The sequence below is a fragment of the Acinonyx jubatus genome, chromosome B1 (genome assembly GCF_027475565.1).
Source record: "Acinonyx jubatus isolate Ajub_Pintada_27869175 chromosome B1, VMU_Ajub_asm_v1.0, whole genome shotgun sequence".
Taxonomy (NCBI): Eukaryota; Metazoa; Chordata; class Mammalia; order Carnivora; family Felidae; genus Acinonyx; species Acinonyx jubatus.
The window spans coordinates 182,425,481-182,447,791 of NC_069382.1; the positions used below are offsets into that span (position 1 = coordinate 182,425,481).

Below are 22,311 nucleotides of genomic sequence, written 5' to 3' on the forward strand. Positions count from 1 at the left end.
GACTTTAAGTCTCATAGCGCTAAAGTAGGTGTGTAGACAGGTGTTTGTTTAGTATGTGTGGTTTAGGCAATGTAACTGTGTCCACTTGATTTCACGCTCAGGCAGCCTCTTCCTAAAAGGCACAGGGTTGAGGTATTTGTAAGTGAAGTGGGAGGTACCAGCTCTCAGGTTAAAATCGGGGTTTGTCTTCATTTTTGTTTTTACCACTCTTGGCCCATACGCAATGTGGCCCATTGGCCTTCCCACGTGAGGCCAAGTCCTGTGGTCCAGAGGGGTAGGGTAGATAAGATGGCGAGGCGAGGGCACTGGCATTCAGGCCTGGTGGCTCAGGCTTGCGGTGGCGGGCTGCAGCTCGTCAGGCAAGCGGCAAAGGGGTGGGAAAGGGAATGCAGTCTGGTTGCCACCTGTAAAAAGGGTGGAGCGCTCAGAGGGCAAATTGGAGACTGCTGCTGGGAGATGATTGCTGGGAGTCCCTCCTCCTCTCACACCTCACCTCCTCTCTGGGCTCCTGGGGCTTCTTCCTTCTCCTCCTTCTCCGTGGGTATGCCGAGCTCATCTGCAGCAGCTGGAGGGGAGGATCCCTGGCTCAGTGCCCCACTTCTAAGGAGGTAAGGGTAGGCCAGGGAATGGAGTTCCAACAACAGGGGCTCTCTGTGCCTCACCTCCCCATCCCTCCCCTCTTCTCCCACCCACCCCACGGCTACATCTGTTGTGGAAGTCTAGAACGGAAAAGAGATGTGGGCTACCCCACTTTTCAGCATCTATTTTCAAGGTTGATTGTGGGGGGAGTAATTGAACAGTGTGTTTTCGATACACGGTGCCATGTAAATGCTAAATAGACTTGTAATTGATGGGCACACTTATATTTCAGATACCATAAGGTGCGATGGGAATGGATGGATATACAGGCTCATTCCATAAATAGCATGACACAGTAACACATTCATTGGTTCAACAAATATTTATTGAGTGCCTGAGTGGTTCCTAGAGCCAGACATTATGGTAGGTGCTAGAGCAACAGAGCAAGCAACCACAGAAACAGCAAGAAACCTACTCTCCACCCCCGCCCAAGGAACGTACGTCCCGGTGGAGGGAGAGAGGCAGTAAGCAAAGGAATAAACACGATCTCTCGTTTTAGAAAATGGTGTTAAATGCAATGGAGAAACGAAGGTAAGAGGGGATAAAGACGTGGGGAGAGGTGCAATTTTAAAGGGGGTGGGCTAGCTATTATGTTTTAATAATTAATTCTTCCAAAGAAGTTTAGATTTTCAAAATTAAAATCTATTCCAACATAGCATAAAAAATGCCTTTTATGTTACATAGACATCCTTTCTAGACATGGCATTTATGATTGTGTGTGTGTGTGTGTGTGTGTGTTTGTGTGATTTTTTATAGCTCCAGAGTCAGGGTTTCTGTTTTCACCAATTCTTCCAGGCTCCACTAATTTACGAATCTTTTTTACAGATTCTTTCTAGTTCTTTCAGTCTTTCTCTTGCTATGTCTTTCTCTCAACATATTTCTTCTGTTCCCTAAGTTTAGTGGCATCTTCTAGCCAAAAGCATATCTGAATGTGTTCCTAGAAATGCAAATTCAAACTTAGAGACCTCGAGACTCATGGAGGAACCACAGGCTCCACTGGGTGGGCAAGACTGAGTGTACCGCTGTGCCTTGGTGGTCAAGAACCCAGGCTCTGGGATCAACACTGAGGTCTTGGGCAAGGTATTTGATCTCTCTGGGCCTCTGTTCCCTCACCTGCAGAATGAAGATAATTCCTCCTTCAGAGAGCTGTGGTGCGAATTAAATGAGAGACCCTAAAGAAAGTGTATAGCACATTGCCCAACCTATAATATGCTCAGGAGGTGAGCACCTCCTGATTTTTTTCTCATTAGAAGTTTTGGAAGATAATTAGTCTAGTATTTTATCATGGCAATCGTCCGGCTTAATAGTTTTCAAATTGTTATTATTTTTTTTAAATCAATACAAGGAACGCTATATTTTCCAAAGAAAATCTAGCATGGATGCTTGGTATATAAGGAAGAAAAATGGGATTAAGCATGTTGAAATGAAAACAGGAAGTCTGAACCTTGCCCACTCAGCCTGTGCCCCTTGAGTCCTCAATGTTCTTTTCTTTCCCAATAACAGCCTGTTAGACATTTCTGAGAAACACCAGGGTTTCCTGGGTCTTTTAGACCAATGAAAGCAATTTATCAGAGGGAGGCTGACTCGAATCTTCCCTCAAATGATCTGCATCCTTAAATTCTCTTTATGAACAATAGTCAACCTTACCTCCTCCCTAGAAAAACTTGGGGCAGGAACTGGTAGTTTGGGTTTCTCACCTACCTCCTCCATTTCTTTCTCCTTTGTAGTCCATTGAACTTTTCCTTTACAAGGTCACCAGAGGCTACCTAGTTGGCAAACTCAATTTTTCATCCTGTTTTACCTCTATGTAGCATATGCAATTGACCATCTCATCATTTCTGAAACTCCATCACCCTGGGGCTTCCACAGTCCTGCCGTAAGGGCCTGAGACCTCTCAATAATGACAGCTTTGATTAGGTCACTCCCTTTCTCAGAAGCCTTCCATGGCTCTCTGTTTTCTGTGGAATCAAGTACACACTCAGCAATCAATATTCAAGAACTTTCATGATCCATCTGATCTAAAGCTTCTTTTTTTAGCCTTGAATTTTATGACCTTCCTGGATTATTGCCTCAGCCTGCTCTAGAGCTCCCATACGGTGTTTTTAAAGTTGAGGAAGTTTACTTATGTTTCGGCAAGAAAAATAAGGGTGAGATTAGGGAAGATATAAAATAAAGGACCCTTCATCTGGGTCTGGTAAGCCGAGTAAGATTTACAATGGTAGAGACAGTAATAAGGGCATGACATGTTCTCTGCCATGCATGAAAAGTGAGTATGTGCCCTTGTCAACTCTAGGAGATGGAAGTTATTTGAGATCAGGGACCATTGTGTCATTCATATTTGAAGCCCCCACCATATCCAGCTCGCAACTCTGTTCATCATAATCCTCAATAAATGAACACTCAAAAGAAGGAATGACTAACAGAATTTGAAGTCTAGCAAACTTAAAAAATTTGCTCAAGTTAATATAGTCAATTACCGAATAGATTAAACCCTTTGAAAAATGCAAACTAATATAGAAATGTGTTTTTATTATCTAATTCCCTAATGTGTTTTTTGTTTTATAAATGATGCAATTATGTTATTACAGTGTATCTGCGTTCATTAATAATTTTGTCAGAGGAAAGCCGGTGTCCTGTTGGAATTATTTGTATACCTGGACTTTTTATCACAGCTTCTCCAAAGGAAGCTGCATCAGTTATTTATGTATGTATTTATTTAGCCAAATAATGCTGCATCACAAAGCATTCCAAAACTTAGCAGCCTGAAGTAACCACTGTTTTTTATTTGTCATGGATCTAAGGGTCATCTCTGTAATTGTGCTGGTATAAGCAAAGCTTGGATGATCTGAGCCGGGCTCACTCTTGTATCTGGGCCAGCTAGTGGGTCAGCGAGAGGCTGGCAGGTTGGAGGATAACCTTGGCTCTGCTCTGAGTAGTCTCAGGCGGGCCCGGGCTTGTTCTCTTGGTGAAGGCAGAGGAGAAAGAGAGTGGGGAGGAGAGTACAAATCCAGTAGGCTCATAATGCTCGTGTGTGCGTGTGCGTGCACACACACACACACACACACACACAGCCACTTCTACCATATTCTACTGGCTCAAGTGTCACAAGGCAGCCAAGAATCATGGACTGGAGAGAGAGATTCCACCTTCTTCTCAGTGGGGGGAGCTACAGAGTGACATGGTGGCACAGGGTGTGGATACAGGGAGGAACAGAGAACTGGGACATCCAGCTTTCAGTCAGTCTGCCACAGAAGATCTACATGCACCATCGTTTTTTGTTGTTGTTGTTGTTGTTGTTTTTAATATTAAGAAAGGGACCAGGGAAGATGCACATTACTCTAGCTTGAGAGACCAGGAGCTTGCTTTTGCCTCATTGATACTCAAGCTGCTACTTGAAGGTGCTCAGGGTATTACCATTCAATCTGCCCCTGAAGCTGATTTAATTCTTTAAAGGCTAATTCTATATTCTGTCCTTTCCATGCCCTCTTAGTCTCTTATCTTCTAACACGGGAAATGATAGATCAGTTGATTTGTTGCCTTTGTATCTATAATGACTAGAGAAAATGAAAGACATTGGGAAGTTCGTAGGAAGCAGATATGTGGACAAATGAAAAGAGAGCCTCTTTCTTGGCTTGTTTTTGAAAGGCAAAATCTCAAAGAAAGTAGAGTGAAGTCTTGGGGGATGTTTTTTGGTTTGGAAAGGATCTAAATAGGTGTGTGAAGGCATCTGTAGGGGGGAAGTGAATGGAAGTGCTGATCTGAAGTATTGGAAGGCATAAGAAAGAAGGGACTGATCAATAGCTATTTTTCAAGTGCGGAGCATAATTTGTGTCAGGCTGCTGAAATGAGTTAGTGCTTCATAGTTAATGGCTGTGAGCACATTCCTGATCGCAGCACTCTCCAGAATGTTTGCCATCGACAATTCTAAAAGGCTGTGAGTGACTCACAGCCTACGTGAATAACCCACTGGAACTTTGTGATCTGGGGCTTCTTCTTATTAAAAAAAAACTTTCTCTTGGACACTGAGCATCTGTACTTATGTCCCTGGCCTGGCTGCCCCTCAAACCATCCAGTACCCTTGCCATCTTGTTTGGGTTGCCCTTCTTCCATCTGAGGCTCTCATGGTTCCCCCACTCAGCTCTTTCTTAAGCTCTAACGAAATACCGTTCTCTTCCTATTCAGAGTGTGGTCCATGGGCCAATGACCTAGATGCCACTTGGGAATTCATGAGTTTCAGGCCCACTCCAGACCAACCAGTCAGCCTTCATTTGAATAAGATCCCCAGTGGGTTTGTGTGCTCACAGAAGTTTAAGAAACACCACATTATTCCACAAACATTGATATTCACCCTGGCTATTTCTGTTCCCTCACTGTGAACCTCTAAGGCCCCATTTTTCTCTTACCTTACGTTAGAAAATGCTCGTCAACTTTTCATTAACCTCTATATGAGTGACTCCAAAGTGTCATGAGCTACACTAGCATAGAGTGAAATAAAGTCCCGTTAAGAGATATTATTTTTCAAGGTTCTATATTTGCTTTGGTAATTGGAAACTGGAAGTGGCTGTGGGGCCTTCTTCCTTTGTCGAGGGGCATCAGCCAAAAAAGTAGTCTGAAAATTAGACATTTACGAAAACCAAGGCCACACCATTTTACCCTTGCTGTACCCCAATGTCAATCAAGACTTTCTGCCAGCAGCGTGGAGGCTGCTTGTGATTGGAGCGATATTAGAAACATAATCTCATTGAGTAGCTACCATTTGAGTGAGTTATATCCATTCACTGAGTGTTTTCCATGAACTGTATGCCACTCACTGACCCAAATATGTAGTCATGATATGATATAATCAGCACATCAGCTGTATGGAGCATGGCCCCCATTTTACAGATGATGAAAGTGAGGCTCAGGGAAGGGAAGGAAATTGCCTAAGTTCTACAGCTGGGGAATTGCAAGATTTGAAAGAGGCTGCATTCTTAAATCTATGTGATTTCTCCAACTGGAAATCCCTTTCTTTGGTTCTAAAAGGCTTTTTCCTCTGGGTTTACCAACCATACGTTTTTGAGAAGAGGCATTACACTAAGCTGATTCCTGACCTTCTTTCACACCTGGGCTTGGGTATTTTGAGTTCTCCGTCCCCATCCTTGTCTTCATTGTCTGTTTCAAATGCCACGTCCAGCATGATGTCCATTCTGATACCTTCCAACAAGATGTCACCTCTCTCTTTGCATGGTGTTGCCTGTGGTCCTCTGGAAGCTTTACTTAATTGTGGAATTACCTGGCACCTTCTCTAACAAGGACGTTCCATCCTTTGCTCCCCTTTGCATCCTTTGCCCTGCCTGGCACCGTGCCTGGCACATCACAAATAACACGTATTTGTTCAGTGAATTGAATCTAAGCTGACTTCGCTCTGACAGGGACCTTGGGAGTGTCAGAATGCCGGGTGGAGGAAAGGTTGTTAACAGAGGAGAATTTCTCTCCACAGACTATCTCACACTTTTTGCCAAGGGCCAGCCCAGATTTCTCCTAAAATCCAGACCACAAAGAATGGAGGCTGAGGTGATGATGAGAGGAGACAGAGCATGTTTTAAAACCCCAGGAGCCACCTGGCCCGGCTTCCTAAGAAGGGGAGTCCACTCAATTGCTTTTGTTCCTGAAAAATCTCAACTAGAAAGAAAGCAAACATTTAAAACTTTCTCTTGGAAAGCTATTCTGCCTTTGATTTTTCAGAATGTCTTCAAGTGATTTGGGTCTATTTTTAATACCCGTGAGACAGGATGTTGTAAGGAGAGCTAAATATAGGGGCCACATCCCCCTTTCTTTTATTCATTGGCCTTAATCTTCCTAGGAGGAAAAGAAATCGCACATGATATTTTACCACGGAGTTGTGACGTTTGCCCTGATGGGCTCTGTTGAAAGAAAATTCATAAATACTGTGTCGGAAATAAAGATAATGAATGGATTCTTTTTGAAGAAAATGTTAAGTGGGAGTTTCTTTATGTTAAACCTCCCCTGTCTGCTGAAGACTAGGAGATAGTTCCTCTTGTCTTCTTCAGGGTCCTTTGGGGACAGCAGTCAGCCTGTGTTACTGGAGCAAGCTTCAGCACCCTACCATCGGATTCCAGAAGAGTAGGACACTCAGCCAAAAATAACACACAGCATCAAAGCAGCAGCTATAATTCCGGTTCATTATATACTTACGAGGCTTCTTCTTCCTCCTCCTTCCCTCCTCTTACCCTCCTCCTCCTACCCTCCTCCTCCTTTAAAGAAAGCACCAAACTCTCGTTAAAAGCAAACAACTGTGTGAGTACCCATTGAACCAGAAGGAGGGACTAGGGCTTCTTGAAGTAGTGTAAGCTCAAGGATCTCTGCTAGAGGGCTCTGCTCTCTGTCTTGTATATTCTTTCATGCCTTTGCATTTCCCACATACTTCAGGACCCATCGTTTCCATTTGTTGTGGGTGGATCTGGGAGATGGCTTGGAAAACTCCCCCGGTGAGGCTTTAGTCTGATGGCTGGTGCCATCACAGCCTTCCGTGGTTGTAAAGGCTGATTAGGAAGGAACAGTGGGTATGGGGATGGCTATCAGAATGGCCCCTGGGATCACCACTTAGTCCAGGTTCTACCCCTTAAAGGCCATGAGAACTTTGGAAAGTTTTCGAACTTGGTTTTCCATGCTTCCTTCCCTTCATCTCTGTAGAGGAGATGATAATGCCTTACAGAACTGTATCAAAGACTAAAGCGCATGGCATGCCTTTAGCCTGTATGTCTGCCATTGTAACAAAGGGTGATTCCAGGGATTCTTCTAGAGCAATGACATGATCCAGGCCCCTGGTTTGGTATATTTACTATGTCTTCACCATCTGCAGGATGGTCTTGGCTTAATTTGGTTTCCAAATTTGTTCATGGTCTCGATTCCCGGTGCTGTTTTAGGTAGGGCGGCAGACTCGGCTTGAGATGCGAAGTTGCATCTACAAGTGTTAGATCTATGCTCTATGTGGGCTGCCTTTTGGAGGAAAGGTGTCCCAGCCTCTGCTTCCTCTGCTGTTCCCACAACCCCTTCCTGATAGATGGAACTGCTAGAAACATCGCACAGTTTCTTCCAATGAGGTGGAATTAGAAAGGTCCCAGAGAGCCCTCTTTCTGCCCAATCCAAGCCTCCACCCACTCACTAATTCTTCTCAAAGAGGCTCCACTGTTGAATCTCTTTGTCGTGTGCACTCCTGTCCCTCTGTCTTTAAGGATGGCAGCTTTCCAAAGGAACATGCCTTTGTTAAATGCCATTCAAAAGACCATCTCTGCTGATCATGGGCGGGTCTACATCTGAAGGAGACCTTTGAGGAAACAGGGCCTATGGGCTGTTAGGTCAGGAGGACCCTTGTCCCCAAGTTTCTCTGTTTTTACAAATCGTTAACTGGAATCTATCAGAGGAGAGTTCATTTGTCTGTGTGGGCATCAGTGTCTTGCAGGCATGCGTGGATATTTGGCTTTGGAAATGAATCTGAAACGAAAAATAATCCACAGGTCAGAGTACCGTCGAGTCCTGGTGCTGTGGTTTACATTGCTGTGGAACTATTTCAGAAACTATTTTATTGAAAACCACTACCTCCCAAACCCTTAAACCTAGATTTTACATCAAGGGTTGGGGCAGGGTCTCCATGCTGCTCTTCTTAAAAAGGACACTGCCATATGGATGGGACTTCTAGAGTCGAACTATGTTGGGGTAGGGGGGTGGGATAGTATGGCTCCCTGGGGTAGTTAGTGCAAACACGTTTCTCTCTCCATAGCTCAGATATTACTTGTGGCTGAAACGATTTGCTTACCTAGCTTTCTCCCCAGAGGACGGTGAAGACACGTGCGTATCCTCTCCTTCTCTTAATCACCAGTAACGGGCACCATTCTTAGCACACAGTAGGTGTCTAATTCATGCTTTGAGTATCCATGTATAACAAAATGATATGAAGACACTACTTTGCCTCTGTTTACTTATCAAGAAAGACACCTGTCTTGGTCTCTGTTACAGGACTGGATTTATCTCTGATGCCAGTTTAGTACTCAGAAAAACATTGAAGTTGAATTTCCACATTTGGTCTGTCTATAAATTTCTGGTTTATTTAATAGCTCTAATAGGCACATTTAAAATATAAAATAAAGTGAACTAAATACGTTGTAGAGTTTGTCCCCCTACCTCTACTCTCTAAATGCTGAAAGTGCTGAACAAATGTATGCTTAGTTTCCTGGTTGCTAGGTTAATACATGGTCTGCATCTGCAAATTGGTTTCTTTGTTGTAGAACCTTTAAAAATTATGGCTGTTCAGACAGAAGCTAGAAAGTATGAATTCAGCTCTCATTTTGTAGTTCCTGTCATAATGCTTTTCTGGAAAAAGAATGAACAGCCATGTTTGTAGCAAGTGGCCTTACCTCTAAATTGTAGACACAATTTATGATGGTTTGCTTTAGGATTTTTTGACTTTCTGATGGGGTAAAAGGGATACACATTCAGTAGAACCTGTATTTGGGGTTTTGAACTTGGAATTTGGATCTTTTCATGGGCTGGTGATATGCATAGGATACCCTTGTGGTGCTGGGCAGTGGCAGTGAGCAGGAGCTCTCACTCAGCCACGTGATCACAAGGGTAAACCACTGACACATGACCATTCTGTACCCAGACAACCATTCTGGTTTTTTTTCACTTTGAGTACAGTCTTCAATAAATTACATAAGATAGCTAACACTATATTATAAAATAGTCTTTCTGATCTTGCCCAACTGTAGGCTAATGTAAGTGTTCTGAGCACACATTACGGTGTATTATTAAGTGCAATTTTGACTTATGATATTTTCGACTTACGATAGGTTTATCAGGATGTAACCCCATCGTAAGTCAAGGAGGATCTATATACTATTTGTGTGTGTGTGTGTGTGTGTGTGTGTGTGTGTGTGTGTGTGTGTGGTTTTTAGTCAAATCCTTGATGTTACTTTGACTTGGTTTTCATGGCTTAATTTATTTTAGTTGGTAAAGATTATTCATCTCTCATTTAATTCCAGGGTTATCTATTGATTCTTTTCTCCTCATTTGGTATTTTCTGACATTTTGTGGCACTCAGAATTGATTTATACAAAATCAGTCATCTAAATGTCCAGAGGAGGTGTCTTTCACTTGTCATCAGCTGTTTTTCGGAACTACTAAGAGGAATAGTCATGTATGTTGAGATTGTTGAGTGATTGAAGGGTGGGAGCCCTGCCCTTCACACCAATTGTATCATACTTATAAAAATTCTTATGTAATTTTGAAAGTGAGATCACTGAGAAGGTTCTCCAGAGGGAGCACCAAGCAGTTTCTTGGCTGGGGACTAATCTCTTCCCTATAACATTTATCAGTCATTCTGTTTCTAAGCTGCTTTAAATCTATACTCATAATAATAATTTATAATAATAATAATAATAATAATAATAATAATAATAAGCTTGCTATGCAAGTAGGCCTTCAAGGAAAGTCTCCCTAGCCAATTGTTTCTTACACTTAATGAATTAGCCTTGTTAAAATGCAAATGAACTTCTGTATATGTGGAGTGGGGCCTGAGATTTGACATTTCTAACAAGCTCCTAGGTGATGCTGGTCTGTAGTGACAAGTCCTTAGCCTACCTTGTAACCAAATTCACATCCTAATTCACTCCTATTTTGAAAATTCGCAAATGGTATCTGAGCTTTCCCTTGTGTTAAGATATTACTATTAAGAGTAAATGAAGAGGAGGGCCACCTGGCTGGTTCAGTTGGGCTCTACTTGAGATTCTCTGTCTCCCTTTCTTTCTCTGCCACTGCCCCAGACACATGCATTCTCTCTCTTTCAAAAATAAATAAATAAAAATAAAAAAAAAAGAGTAAGTGAAGAGGGAAGAAATGCCCAACACCCCCTCCCACCCTTCCACCCATGTCAACTTGTGTTTCATAACAGCAATGAGAACCTAAGTATGTGTGTAAGTATGTAAAGCAAGTGGGTTGTTTTTAATAATCTTTAATCAAAAGAACTTGGTGGTTGATAAAGTCAGTTTTCATGAATCTTTAAATTCTTATTTCAGAAATTTATTTGTGCCTCAGGGACTTTGGCCATCCTTAACCTTCTCTGCTCCAAGCCTTTCTCCTCTTCTGAAGTTCCCAATATCCCTACCATCGTTCCTTGCCTGGTTGCAAAGTCTTACTCTTCAAGCCAAACTGGAAAATAACTTGTGACAAGGTGTTAGCGGATAAGGCTTTAGGCTACCCCTCCTAGGAGTATGTGCAGTTTCATAGTGATAGGAAAGTTTTTAAAACCAAAGATATGACTGATAGAATTTTCAGCTCCATGATGGACTACTGGAGGACTTTTCTTGGTGGGGGCAGGGGGGAGGAGAGAAAGAAGAGGGAAAGACATTTCCAGTCTACCAGATAGCCTATTTCTCATTCATCTTACTCATGAGATCTACCTTTCCACTCTAGTCATTAGTCTATTTGAGGGCTTATGACTTCAGATGGTCTCTCAAGTAAACTTTAGGAAAATATTCCGTAATTCATCTCTGCTTTGTTTAACATTTGCTGAGACAATACTCTGTATCTCTGTGCTCTCTCTGTGTCCAGGGTACCACAAAGTCAGGAACAGTATATGAACATACTAGAAAGGGAAATATTTTTATATTGAATCGGGAAGGATAATGTATGGAACATCTTCACCTGGTTGGACTTAGATTTGATTCTTCTCAAATCAGTGACAGATTCATATGTAGAGAAAAATTGAGGTTCTCATCTGTATGTTGTTTTTTATTACATTATTTTGCTGCAGGCTCAAACATATCAAAGCAATTCAGACATTGTGGATGAAATCATCTGATTTCCATCAATAAATGTCTACTAAATCCTTCCGATTATAGGCAGTTGGTATTATTACATAGCTATAGGAAGACACGGTAATACCATGCAGTAATTAATTGGAGTCTACGTGGTTCAGATTTACACAACATTTAATGTTCATGAGTATAGCTAAGCTGCTTCTCACTTAAGTGATATAAGTAGACTTGGGTATTGAGATGGATTCTGTTGCTTGGTTTGCATATTTGAGCCTATTACTTTCGATCTCTGTTCATTATACGTAGGTTAAGAAAAAGTCCTTCCTAGTTTACCATTTTCTTTTTTATCATAGGAGACTTTTTCTTCCATACAATTGAAAATGGTTGCTGACCGATCATATAAGTCGATTAAGTTGGGGAATCATAAATCATATACATACATAAAACATTTGACTTTTGCTCAGAATTCATAAATGTACATTTATTCACCATTATTTTGCTGTGGAGCCAAGGACTTTGCTGTAAGTTGGGGGTGGGGGATCTTTTTTTGGATAAGCTATATCCCTAAAAGAACCTCTACAAATTCCAGGTTCAGTTTCGTTAAAGTGAATTAAGAATATAAAGACTGACTAGCAACCCAAGTAGAGTTCATATGGATTTTTATGATCCTTTTCCCCGCAACAGCAAATTTTAAAGCCTTTTTTCTTTATTGGGTCTTTTCAAAGCATTTGACTAGTTTCAGGAAAGCAACAAATCCCTTTCCATTGCAACTCAGATTTTATGGAAATATTATTTAATTAATTATGTAATTACATTAACATGCACAACTGGCATAAACAGGGTTGGGAACAAACACAAGTGACTCTTGGTAAGCGTACAACCCAAAGTACATGGGTATATGAGAGAGTATTTTATAGGCCACATTATTCTATTGTGGGTATCACTGTAGTTCAGTTTAGATATTTTATGCAGGGAAATGATAAACATTAATTATTCTAGTGAAACAATGAACTTAAGACCAATACTCTGTTTTTTTCTCTTTTTCAATATACGACTATAGGACCAGAGTTCATCTATTTTAGGTTTATCATTCTTATGACAGCGGTTCCTGTTTGCTTATTTGCTTTTGTATTATTTTGTTAGAGTTAATATTCAGGCACCTCTGATACATTGTTATAGTTTTTTGCGTGAAGCACATTTCTGAAGATGCCCACCTTACTATTAGCTTCCAATAAAAAAAAGGCATAAGCAAACCAAAAAGCAAAAACAGAAGTAAACATTTACAAGGAAATGTCTCAGAAAACTTTGAGAGAATGGGTGTGAAGGGAAAATGTACAATAAAATGGGTGGTAAGAACTCATAAAACTTCCAGCCCAGCTGTCAAGTGAAAGTTTGTACAAAATCCTCTCTGTTGGTAAAAGACCATCCATTTCTTCTATGCCTGGAGACTCCTTGGCTCCCTCCTGACTTTCATCACTGTGTCCCTGCCCCCCTGACCCCAGACTTCCTTTCATTTTCTCCTTTAGACAGACTATCTGCATCTATTACAACAGGTTTATTTTTTAAATGTTTGCTTTATTTTTGACAGAGCACAAGCGGGGGAGAGGCAGAGAGAGGGGGACAGAGGATCTGAAGGGGACTCCATGCTGACAGCAGTGATCCCAGATGGGGGCTCAGAGCTCGGGGCTCGAACTCACGAACCTCGAGATTGTGATCTGAAACAAAGTCAGGCACCCAACCAACTGAGCCATGTAGGTGCCCCACTAGAACAGGTTTATGGCCATATTGTGTCCTCATTGGGTACTGTGTAATGCATGGTTTAACTCACCTGGAGAACTCTTTATTTTCTAGACTTTTGATTCTTAACATAAAGTATTAACCCATGTTTATTGTGTAATGTAAAAGAAGTTTCCTTAAAATCAAGGGAGGATTGACTGACGATGCATTTTGTATGGATTTTTCCTTTTTTTAATTTTTATATCTAACTTTTTCCTAAGGAAAATGTGATAAATTCTAAAACTCTTTCTATTTCTTATTAGTCAGCATATTCTTAATAAGCTGCTTATCTTGAGGGAAAAATAGTGATCAATCCTTGGTGTTGCTTGGCTTGTAGATGTATCGCCCTATCTCTGCCTTCATTTTCACACGGCTTGTCCATGTGTGTCTGTCTTTGTCCACATTTCAACCTTTTTATAAAGACACTGGTCATATTGGATCAAGACTCATCCTAACGACTTTGTTTTAGCTTGATTACCTTTGTAAAAACCCTGTGTCCAAATAAGGTCACATTTTGAGGTACCAAGCGTTGGGACTCCAACGTATCTCTTTGGGAGGACACAATACAATGCATATAACATAGGTCATGGTTATTAGCACTTGCATTTGAACACCATTTTATAAAAGGACTCTCCAGGCACATGGGTGGCTCAGTCAGTTAAGCATCCAACTCTTGATTTTGGCTCAGGTCATGATCTCACAGTTCTTGGGATTGAACCCTGTGTCAGGCTCTGTGCTCATGGTGTGGAGCCTGCTTGAAATTCTCTCTGTCTCCTCTCTCTCTCCCCTATCCTGCCTGGGTGTGCTCTCTCTCTCTCTCTCTCTCTGTCTCTCAATATAAATAAACATTAGAAAAAAAAAAGACTCTCTCAGTGGTGTCCTAGAGTAGGTTAGAATTTGTGTCTTAAAATGACAGTGCTGTGATCTGGCCAGTGTGTTATCTGTACTTTCCTTATACTTTATTTTCTTGTCAAAACTTCCTTTAATGAAAACATTTAACAAAGACAGAAACAAAACGAATTCTTTTTTTGGTTGCTTGATTTAAGAACAGTAAATAAAAGCTATGTTATTTAATAAGCTCCTTTATTCATGTATGTTCTCATTATGTTTACATTTTGGCAACATGTACTTTATTCTATCAGTAGTGAATTTATATTGACCTACATTTATTATTTGATGCTTCATTTTGCTTTCATTAAATTCCTTGCTAAATGCTAAGTAGCATTAAAGTCATGCTATTCTGAGTTTGCATTCTGAGACAGAGTGACACTGCATTATTGAACCCTTTTCCCCTTTCGTTTTAAAATTCATATTTCTACATCATCTGTAGAAATTGCCACGCTTAATGCTAGTAACTTATGAGCAGCTGTAAAAGAAGGGGGAATAGTGGAGTATGAGGGACATATGTAGAACAGACTGCCCTTGTAATGGGATCTATTTAAAATAATATTGCAGACTTACTCAGTGCTTGTGGTAAATGCTCTAGTTGGATAACGTCATGTTCTTCTTACAACTCCAAATAGCAAGAGTGGTGTATTGGCCAGGGTGGGCTAGGTTATGCTGAGGAAACAGCCAACCCTGGAAGTTTTTGTTGGTCCAGGTTACTCACCAAGGCAACCGTTCTCCATGAGTTGGCTCAGCAGTCTAGTGTGCTTTTGTGTTAAGGCACATCTTATCAACAAATGCCTCGTAATCACTGCCTTACGGGGAAAGGGTAGGCTGACAGTCAGTTACCTCCCTTTCGGAAGTGATACCCATCATTTTTCTTTTATTTCATTGGCAAAAATGTGCCGTGTGCTTATGGTTAATTTTAAAGAGTTTAATGCAATGCGGTCTCGCTGTTTGACTGGAATAGAAGAAAACCAGATGTTGATGAGCAATCATATGCCTAACTGAGATGATAATACCTCCCTTTTACTAGGTTCAGAGAGGTTGGGTGTGTAAAGAAAGTAGGGTTTGGAGAGGTTGGGTGACTTGCCCAGGGATCTGGAGCTACATCATAATGGGGCTGCTAAACAAACCTAGGTCTGTTTGACGTCAGAGTCTATAGTCAACCGTTTTGTGTCCTGCCTTCTGTGAAAGTTGATTGAGCTGCTTTTCAGATGGTTTGATTCAAATGATGAAACCGATTGCTCCAGCTTGCCTTGTGGAGTCCTGTTGATCAGTGTTTATAGGAGATGGGGAAGAACTGATGATTGGTGAGGCTGCCACTGAGTCTAGTGTCTGGGAAAATGTTCCGGACCCTTGTCTCTCTGGCCTTTCTCTTTTTACACCTTGGGACAATCCCTGAAGCGCCATCTGAATATTCTCAACAAAAGAGAGAAGCCAAGCAAGTGCAGGAAGGGTTTTCAGGTATCTGCTTTGCTAGAGGTGAGGTGGAAGGTATAGTCTTGTAGGTATTAAGAGGATAATAATGGCAGGTTAGGCTTGTGTGGAAATTCCTAGTCTACAAAACGTGTTCATTGATCATCTGAAAGTGTGAGCAAACCTATGTGCGCTAATTGACAGTGACACTGTTATCAGTGACGTGTGATTGTTAACACAGGCAATGGGGTCCAAGACTCCACAGGGGAAGGGGCATTGGCTGGCATGAAGTAGGGATCTACGGCATTGGAGTCACATCTGGATTAACTCTTGGCCATCACCTGAGCAGATGTCTGTGTTTTGTGAATTCTCCATCTATAAATCAGGAGTGTGATGATGGCTTCATAGAATCTTGGTGGAGAATAAACAAGGTAAAGCTAATAGAGAACTTAAAACAGCGCTGGATACCTAGGTCCAGGCCCAGTAAATGCTGGCTGCTCTTCCTATTATTATGGTGGTTGTTGTCGGGAGGATTTTAGGTGATCATTGGGCTCTGTGTGTAATGGTAGATCATAGCAGAAATACGACACTGACTTCTAGAATATTGCGATCACTATCACTAGAGATAGTGGAATATATTTTGAGGCCAGTAACCAGGATGGAGAAATTACCCGAAACCCTCTCACCTGGTTTGCTGAAGGAACTAGGGAGATCTCACCTGAAAAAGACACACGTCAGCAGAGACTTGAGGCATGGACCACTATTGTCTTTGGATCTTTGAAGGGCTGTCCTACAGAATAGGCTTTAGACTTACTCCTTATGGAATAAATCAAAAACAAAAACAAAAACAAAACAGTACAGTTATGGAAGTTACAGGGGGAAGGATATCAATTCAATTGAGGACAAAGCTTTCAACCATGAAACCAGACTGTCTCAGGAGGTGGTGAGTTGACCGTCTCTGGGGGTATAAGCACAGTTTGGATGGGGATCGGTAGCATCCTGGGGATTCAGGCATCAGAAGAGTGATCAGATTCGAGAAACCTCAAATGATACTCAAAACTGAGTTTTGCGATTTTAATCCTGGGTTCTCAAGGGGATGAAGGCTTGGTGGCAATATTTTGTAGAGCTTCCCAGTTGATTCTGTTGCACAGCCGAGTTTGAGGACCACTGTTCTCACTGAAAAGAAGTAGGAGATTTTGACGATAGTGCCAGCTACAGGTCTTAAAACTATAGGTAATGAGTTCTTAAGAGCAGGAGAGGGTCATTCTGTGTGAGAAACCATTGAAGCAGGACAGAGTTTGGTTGGAGCTGGCTTGGTTTAGCCTCACATTTTGAGCAATCTGTCCAAACTGAAGCCTCTGCTCATTTCGGATAATCATTTGCACAAAGGGTTGAGGTCCACGGTCAGGGTTGAGTGCCTGCAGTACAACGTTCTGTGGGGGTGAAAGCAGGGACTGTAGGTCCTCAGGATTCAACTATAGGGATCGGTCTATTTTTTACCCAAGGGAGCTTGCTGTTATTCATGTTTACTGGCTGCTGAGTGATTCATATGGTGCTGGGGGAGATGTGTTCAAATGAAATGTGTTGCCTCTATGTAAAATAGCTTATTACTTCCAGGATATTCCAACCTATTGATGCAATCCTGCAGAACAATGCAAATTCTGGTGTGTGTGTGTGTGTGTGTGTGTGTGTGTGTGTGCATGTGTGTGTGTGTGTGTGTGGTGTTGGGGTGAGGAGAAGATAGGAGCACACACACAAGTGCGCATTTCTAGGGCATAGAGCATGCCTTCACATTTCCCTCCTCTGACCTTTATGCCAGAAACATAAGAATAACCCATTGTCTGCTGGCCCTGGAGCTCAGTTGTTCCTAATCTCTGGACGCTCAATGGCTGAGCTGGCCTCCCGCCTGGCCAGTTGGCAGCTGTCAGGGTAGCCCCATGTATCCCAAATTTACTCCCATGTGGCTTCTTCCTGCCCGATCCCTCATCCTCTGGCCTGGCATTTTCTCCATGACAGTCTGCCCCTGAACGGCCCTCGCTGCCGCTTTGGTAAAGGCTTGCAACGAAAGGGAGTTACAGCCACTGGCGGATCCAGTTTGCGCAAGCAGCATCAGCAATGGATGAGACCTCCCCCAGGCTGGAAGAAGACTGGAAAAAAGGCCTTCAGCGAGAAGTGAGCTGGCAGGTAAGTGATGTCCTCAGCTCCAGACGGACCCAGATCTCTCGCTCAACTTTTTAGCCCAAGTGTAGATAATTCACATCAGTCTGTTTGCAGAACTGCGTTATCTGCGGGCATATCCATTTGGGAAAAGTCCTTGTTAATTTCCATTTCTTTGTAAACCATGCAAAGAAGACTCCAAATGAATTTACTCAATATTCGCCAGCAAGTTAATAGAGTTTTACAAATCTATAGATGTTGCTAAATTTATACTTTCTTAATAAAGGCCACGAATTAACAAGTTGCAGGTGTATATCAAAGGAAACATGCAGATTTGGTTTGTGTGAGTACAAGTTCATTGTAATATAAAAATTTAATACAACACCTGTCATCAGACTTACTTTATGTTGTTATAGTAGGTTGGAAAAAGGGGCTTGGTTTTAACCTATTTTAATGAGGTGACCATTCTTTTAATGCAGCTTGCGTGCCTTTCTTATTTATGCTGAACTCATACGAGGTAGAAGCTCTGTGGTATGCAGAGAGTTCAAGCTAAAGAAATCATTTTGGTGTAGAGGTAGTTTTCATTAAAATATGCAAAGCAGTAATGTTTATACGTTACAATACCTATTTCAAATTAGCAAAATTATATGCTCCTGTCTCGTAAGCTGCCAACTGAAATCCCTTCCTAAATCCTGGTGAATGGCTTTGATTACTCTTCTTCACATTACACATTACACACCTCTAATGCATATTTTTACGCATACACTCCATTGCCATTTAATTAGACAACAATACTGAAGAGCGATGCAGAGCTTTTTTTTTTTCCCCCTTAAATGCTGCTGCCTTATGGAAAAAGAACACTTCCATGCATGAAGCGTTTCTTTTGGGTGGTGTCTGATAAAGTGAAACTGTGATTTTCCATTTTGTCTATAGAAGGAAGTTTCACAGAAAAATGGCGACTCAGGAATTTGTTGATTTTCAACACCAATTATAAAAAATAATTCTCTCTTTTTGTCAAGAGAGGGAAACTTTTCTTAAAATTTCTCCTCTGCGGGAGAAATCTTGGGGAAATGTGGTACTGATATTGACAGGTATGTTCTGTTCTAAGCAATGTGGTGTTAAGTAAGGAGCTTCCAAAATAAACATCCTTCAGCCTGCCATGAAATTGGCATCCTTCCACTTTGAGTGGGAGCATTATTTAGGAAGTAGGAAGGGATACCGAATGAATCTCTGCGTGCTACTTTGAGAATGTCATGTGGTGGGTCTCCAGGGGGTCTAAGCAAATATTCAGATATCTTATGGTAGGTGGATGTGACTGTAGGATTTTTGTCTTTTGTTTATGTGTTTTCCTTTAGAAAGTTAGCATTTTATATATAGTCTTTGCCTCAAGGGAGGATTAAAGGAAGAAGGATGTGAGCAGGTGACTCAGAGATCTCTGTAGACAAAATATTTAAATTTGGAACATGAAATCCAAATGTTTATGTAAAAAAGCATGTGTCCTATAATGTTAGCATCCCATGACCTTTTAGCTTAGTAATTTCCCAAAGGCAAATAATGAACACGTTCTCTTTGCTACTTGCTTCCAAAGATGTGATCCTGGTATAGCTGGTCAACCCCTTCATTTCCATTTGATAACCTAAGCTCTCCCTCTAGGTAGTGGAAGCAGTGGCTATGAAAAGAACATCCTAATTAATCTCCGATTTGGTCTCCCTGACTCTTGGTAATGCATGGCGTTGGATGGAAAAGGCGTCCAGTGTGTCAGGTCCAGACTCACCTGCTTCACCCTATTAAGGGTTGCTTGTTGTCACCACCCTCTGGTCATCAGGATCGTCCCGCCAGGTCCTCACATGCACGAAGTCACCCCACTTCTGCTGATACTGCAGTTGTCCCCAAGGGAGGAAATTAAATCTAATGACACAAGATGTAAGAGTTTTATTGTTTGAATGATGTCTTTTAGCCATCCATGGTAGTGATGGAGTTGGGTTTTTTTAAACAAATTGTGGGGGCACCTGGGTGGCTCAGTCAGGTAAGCGTCTGACTCTTGATTTTGGCTCAGGTCATGATCTCAAGGTTCGTGGGATCGAGCCTCACACTGCGAGCCTCTGCGTGGACAGTGTGGAGCCTGCTTGGGATTCTCTCTCTCTCCCTCTCTCTCTGTCCCTCCCCTGCTTGCGCGGTCTCTTTCTCTCTCTCAAAATAAGTAAATAAACTTAAACAATAATAATAAAACAAATTGTGGGTGATGCTGAAGCTTTAGTTTAGCCAAGGACTACATTTCTTACTGAAAATGATCCAGTACTTTCCTAGCTACCTACTCTTTATCAGTCACAGTGCTAGCGATTTTGTGTATGTGTGAGTGTGCATGCGCGTGTGTGTGTGTGTGTGTGGTTGTTCACATCTTCATAAGAAGCCTGGAAGGATGCTATGATTGCCTCCATGTTACAGATGAAAGAAATGAAGACTAGAGAAGGTTACGTGACTTGTGGAAAGCCATGCAGGGCTCAAGTTCAGGCCTGTTGGACTCCAATACCAATTCCATTGGGGTCTGAATTGAATTTTATCTCATTTTTTATCTTACGGAATGCTAGTTTATGAACAGCTGTGATGTGGGCAGGCAGGGAGCAAAAGGAAAAAAAGGGAGAAAGCGTGCCGATCTTCTAATGGAATAATCAATCTCTGAATCATTATGACTTTAATGAAATGTTTTTTAAGAGTTTTATTTTTTAACCCTTGCTCTATACCAGGCATAAAGTTGCATTTCTAATTCTTACAAGTACTCTGACGGACAAATATTACGTGATCCTATTATACAGCTGGGGAGACTGAGACTCAGCGGTATGAGGGAACATGCCCAGGGTCACACAGCTGATAAGATGCTGAAAAGAGATGTGGACCCACTGAGATTGGCCCCGAGGCCTCCAGCCTTATACAAGACTGCCTCTTGGAGTGTATTTTCAAATGATATTTTGATCATGCATATTTTAACTGCCTCATCTCACAATGATGTGGTGGGATTTGGTCTTTGAGAAGTCCCTCTGATAGTTTTTTGGCTTTTTGTTTTTCTTTTAAATTAAGAGTTGGGCAAAAATGGCTTGCTCACTTATTTCTCCAGAATGTGTTTTAATCGGACACTGTTTGCCTTAAATGAACCAGCTTACCCATGGAGTTGGAAATAAAGTAGATGCAATTTCTGGAATTGACTGTAAATCTGAAAATTCAGTTAAGCATATACCCCATACTGGAAAACCAAATAGCAGCTGTGTCCAAGTTAATGCTCCCACCTCTCATAGCTCGACTATGCGAGGGCCTCTAGAGCCTCGGAAACAGAGGTGGGAGTGGCTTATGCCACCAGGGAGTCATCTGACCACTGACAAACTGACTTAAGGCAGTGACTGCTTCTTTAGTTGTAAAACGAGGGGACTGTGCTTGAGGGAGGCATTGGAGGGAAGGAGTCATGGTGCTACTTTCTCGTTCTGGGCCGCTGGACGGAGGAGCGAACGACTCATTTCTGGAGAGCATTTTATTTGGGGGTGGTTCCCTTTAAAATAACCAAAGTAATGGCACTGTGGCCATTTCTAACCCAGCTGTCGATATTGTCTGTCTGCGCCTGTCTCCCCCACAAAAAGATAAATTCCTCAGGGCAGGGATGCATCTTGTCTCTGTGTCTCTGCACTTATCACGGAGCCTGGCACACACTCAACCCTGATGAAGGTTGCTGAACTAAGGGGACTGCAAACTTGAGCTGGAAGAAAGCAGAGACGTGATCTGGCCCTGATCTGCACTTGAAATAAGGCCTACGGAGGCCAAGTGACTGCCCCGAGTTCCACGGCTGCATAGTGAGGGGCAGGGATCCTGCATAGTGAGGGGCAGTCTCAGCCTTGGCTGTCTTTTCTCTGGACCACTTCTCCATGAACTTCCTATGCCTCCACTTTCTCATCTGTGAAGTTGGAGCTAAACCATCCTGTCTATGTCTGTTTAGGTATCTTAACTGATCATGGTACCACTGTCTAGACAGGTACGACAGCATAAATGTCAAGTGTTTAGAACCCCGATCATCCAGAGCCAGTCATAGGGCTTCTAAACTTGGTGTCATCCGTTTCTAACTATGTAACATTGGTAAAGTTTTTAACTTCTCTGTGCTTCAGTTATATCCTCCATTCACCTGGAAAATGGAGATAATTATCCTAGCTACCATATAGGGTTGTCGTGGGGAGTCAATGTGTTAATTTGTGGAAAGTGCTTAGAAGAGCACTTCCGTAAGAACTATTAAGTGACCCGCAACATCCGCTAAGTGTATCAGCTACTATTACCTGTTGTCTATGTAATGAGATCAGGCATTCAGTGCTTCTTTGGATACCTACTATGTGCAGAGCACATCCACACTTAAGCGGATGAGAAATTGGCTAGAGGCAATGCCCTTGAACTTGAGGTCATGGTGGGACAAGTGCGGCAGGTCATTATAATTATAGAATAGCCAGAAAATGCTCCGTATCATGGAAACACTGAGGAGGAGTAGCCTCTGGTCTAAAGCATTGCCTGGAGGAGGTGATACGGGAGCTGATTAAACAGTGGGAGCGCTTTAAGCCAGACGAAGAACTGGGAAGAGCGCTCAAGCCAAGAG

General features: G+C 42.0%; 1 protein-coding gene across 3 annotated transcripts in view; it reads left to right on the forward strand.

The window, feature by feature from the left end:
* The window catches only part of PPARGC1A (PPARG coactivator 1 alpha), a 647,743-nt gene that overhangs the window by 327,649 nt on the left and 297,783 nt on the right, over window positions 1-22,311 (forward strand). The window contains exon 1 of one of the 3 annotated variants that reach the window (XM_027047060.2): window positions 17,327-17,717. The exons of 1 other annotated variant lie outside the window; for it this stretch is intronic. In XM_027047060.2, the coding sequence (XP_026902861.1) occupies window positions 17,649-17,717 (69 nt within the window). In that variant the 5' untranslated portion in view covers window positions 17,327-17,648. Of the gene's footprint in view, window positions 1-17,326; window positions 17,718-22,311 lie in introns of those variants that run through there. One more of the 3 variants, XM_053217509.1, reaches the window with a different exon arrangement.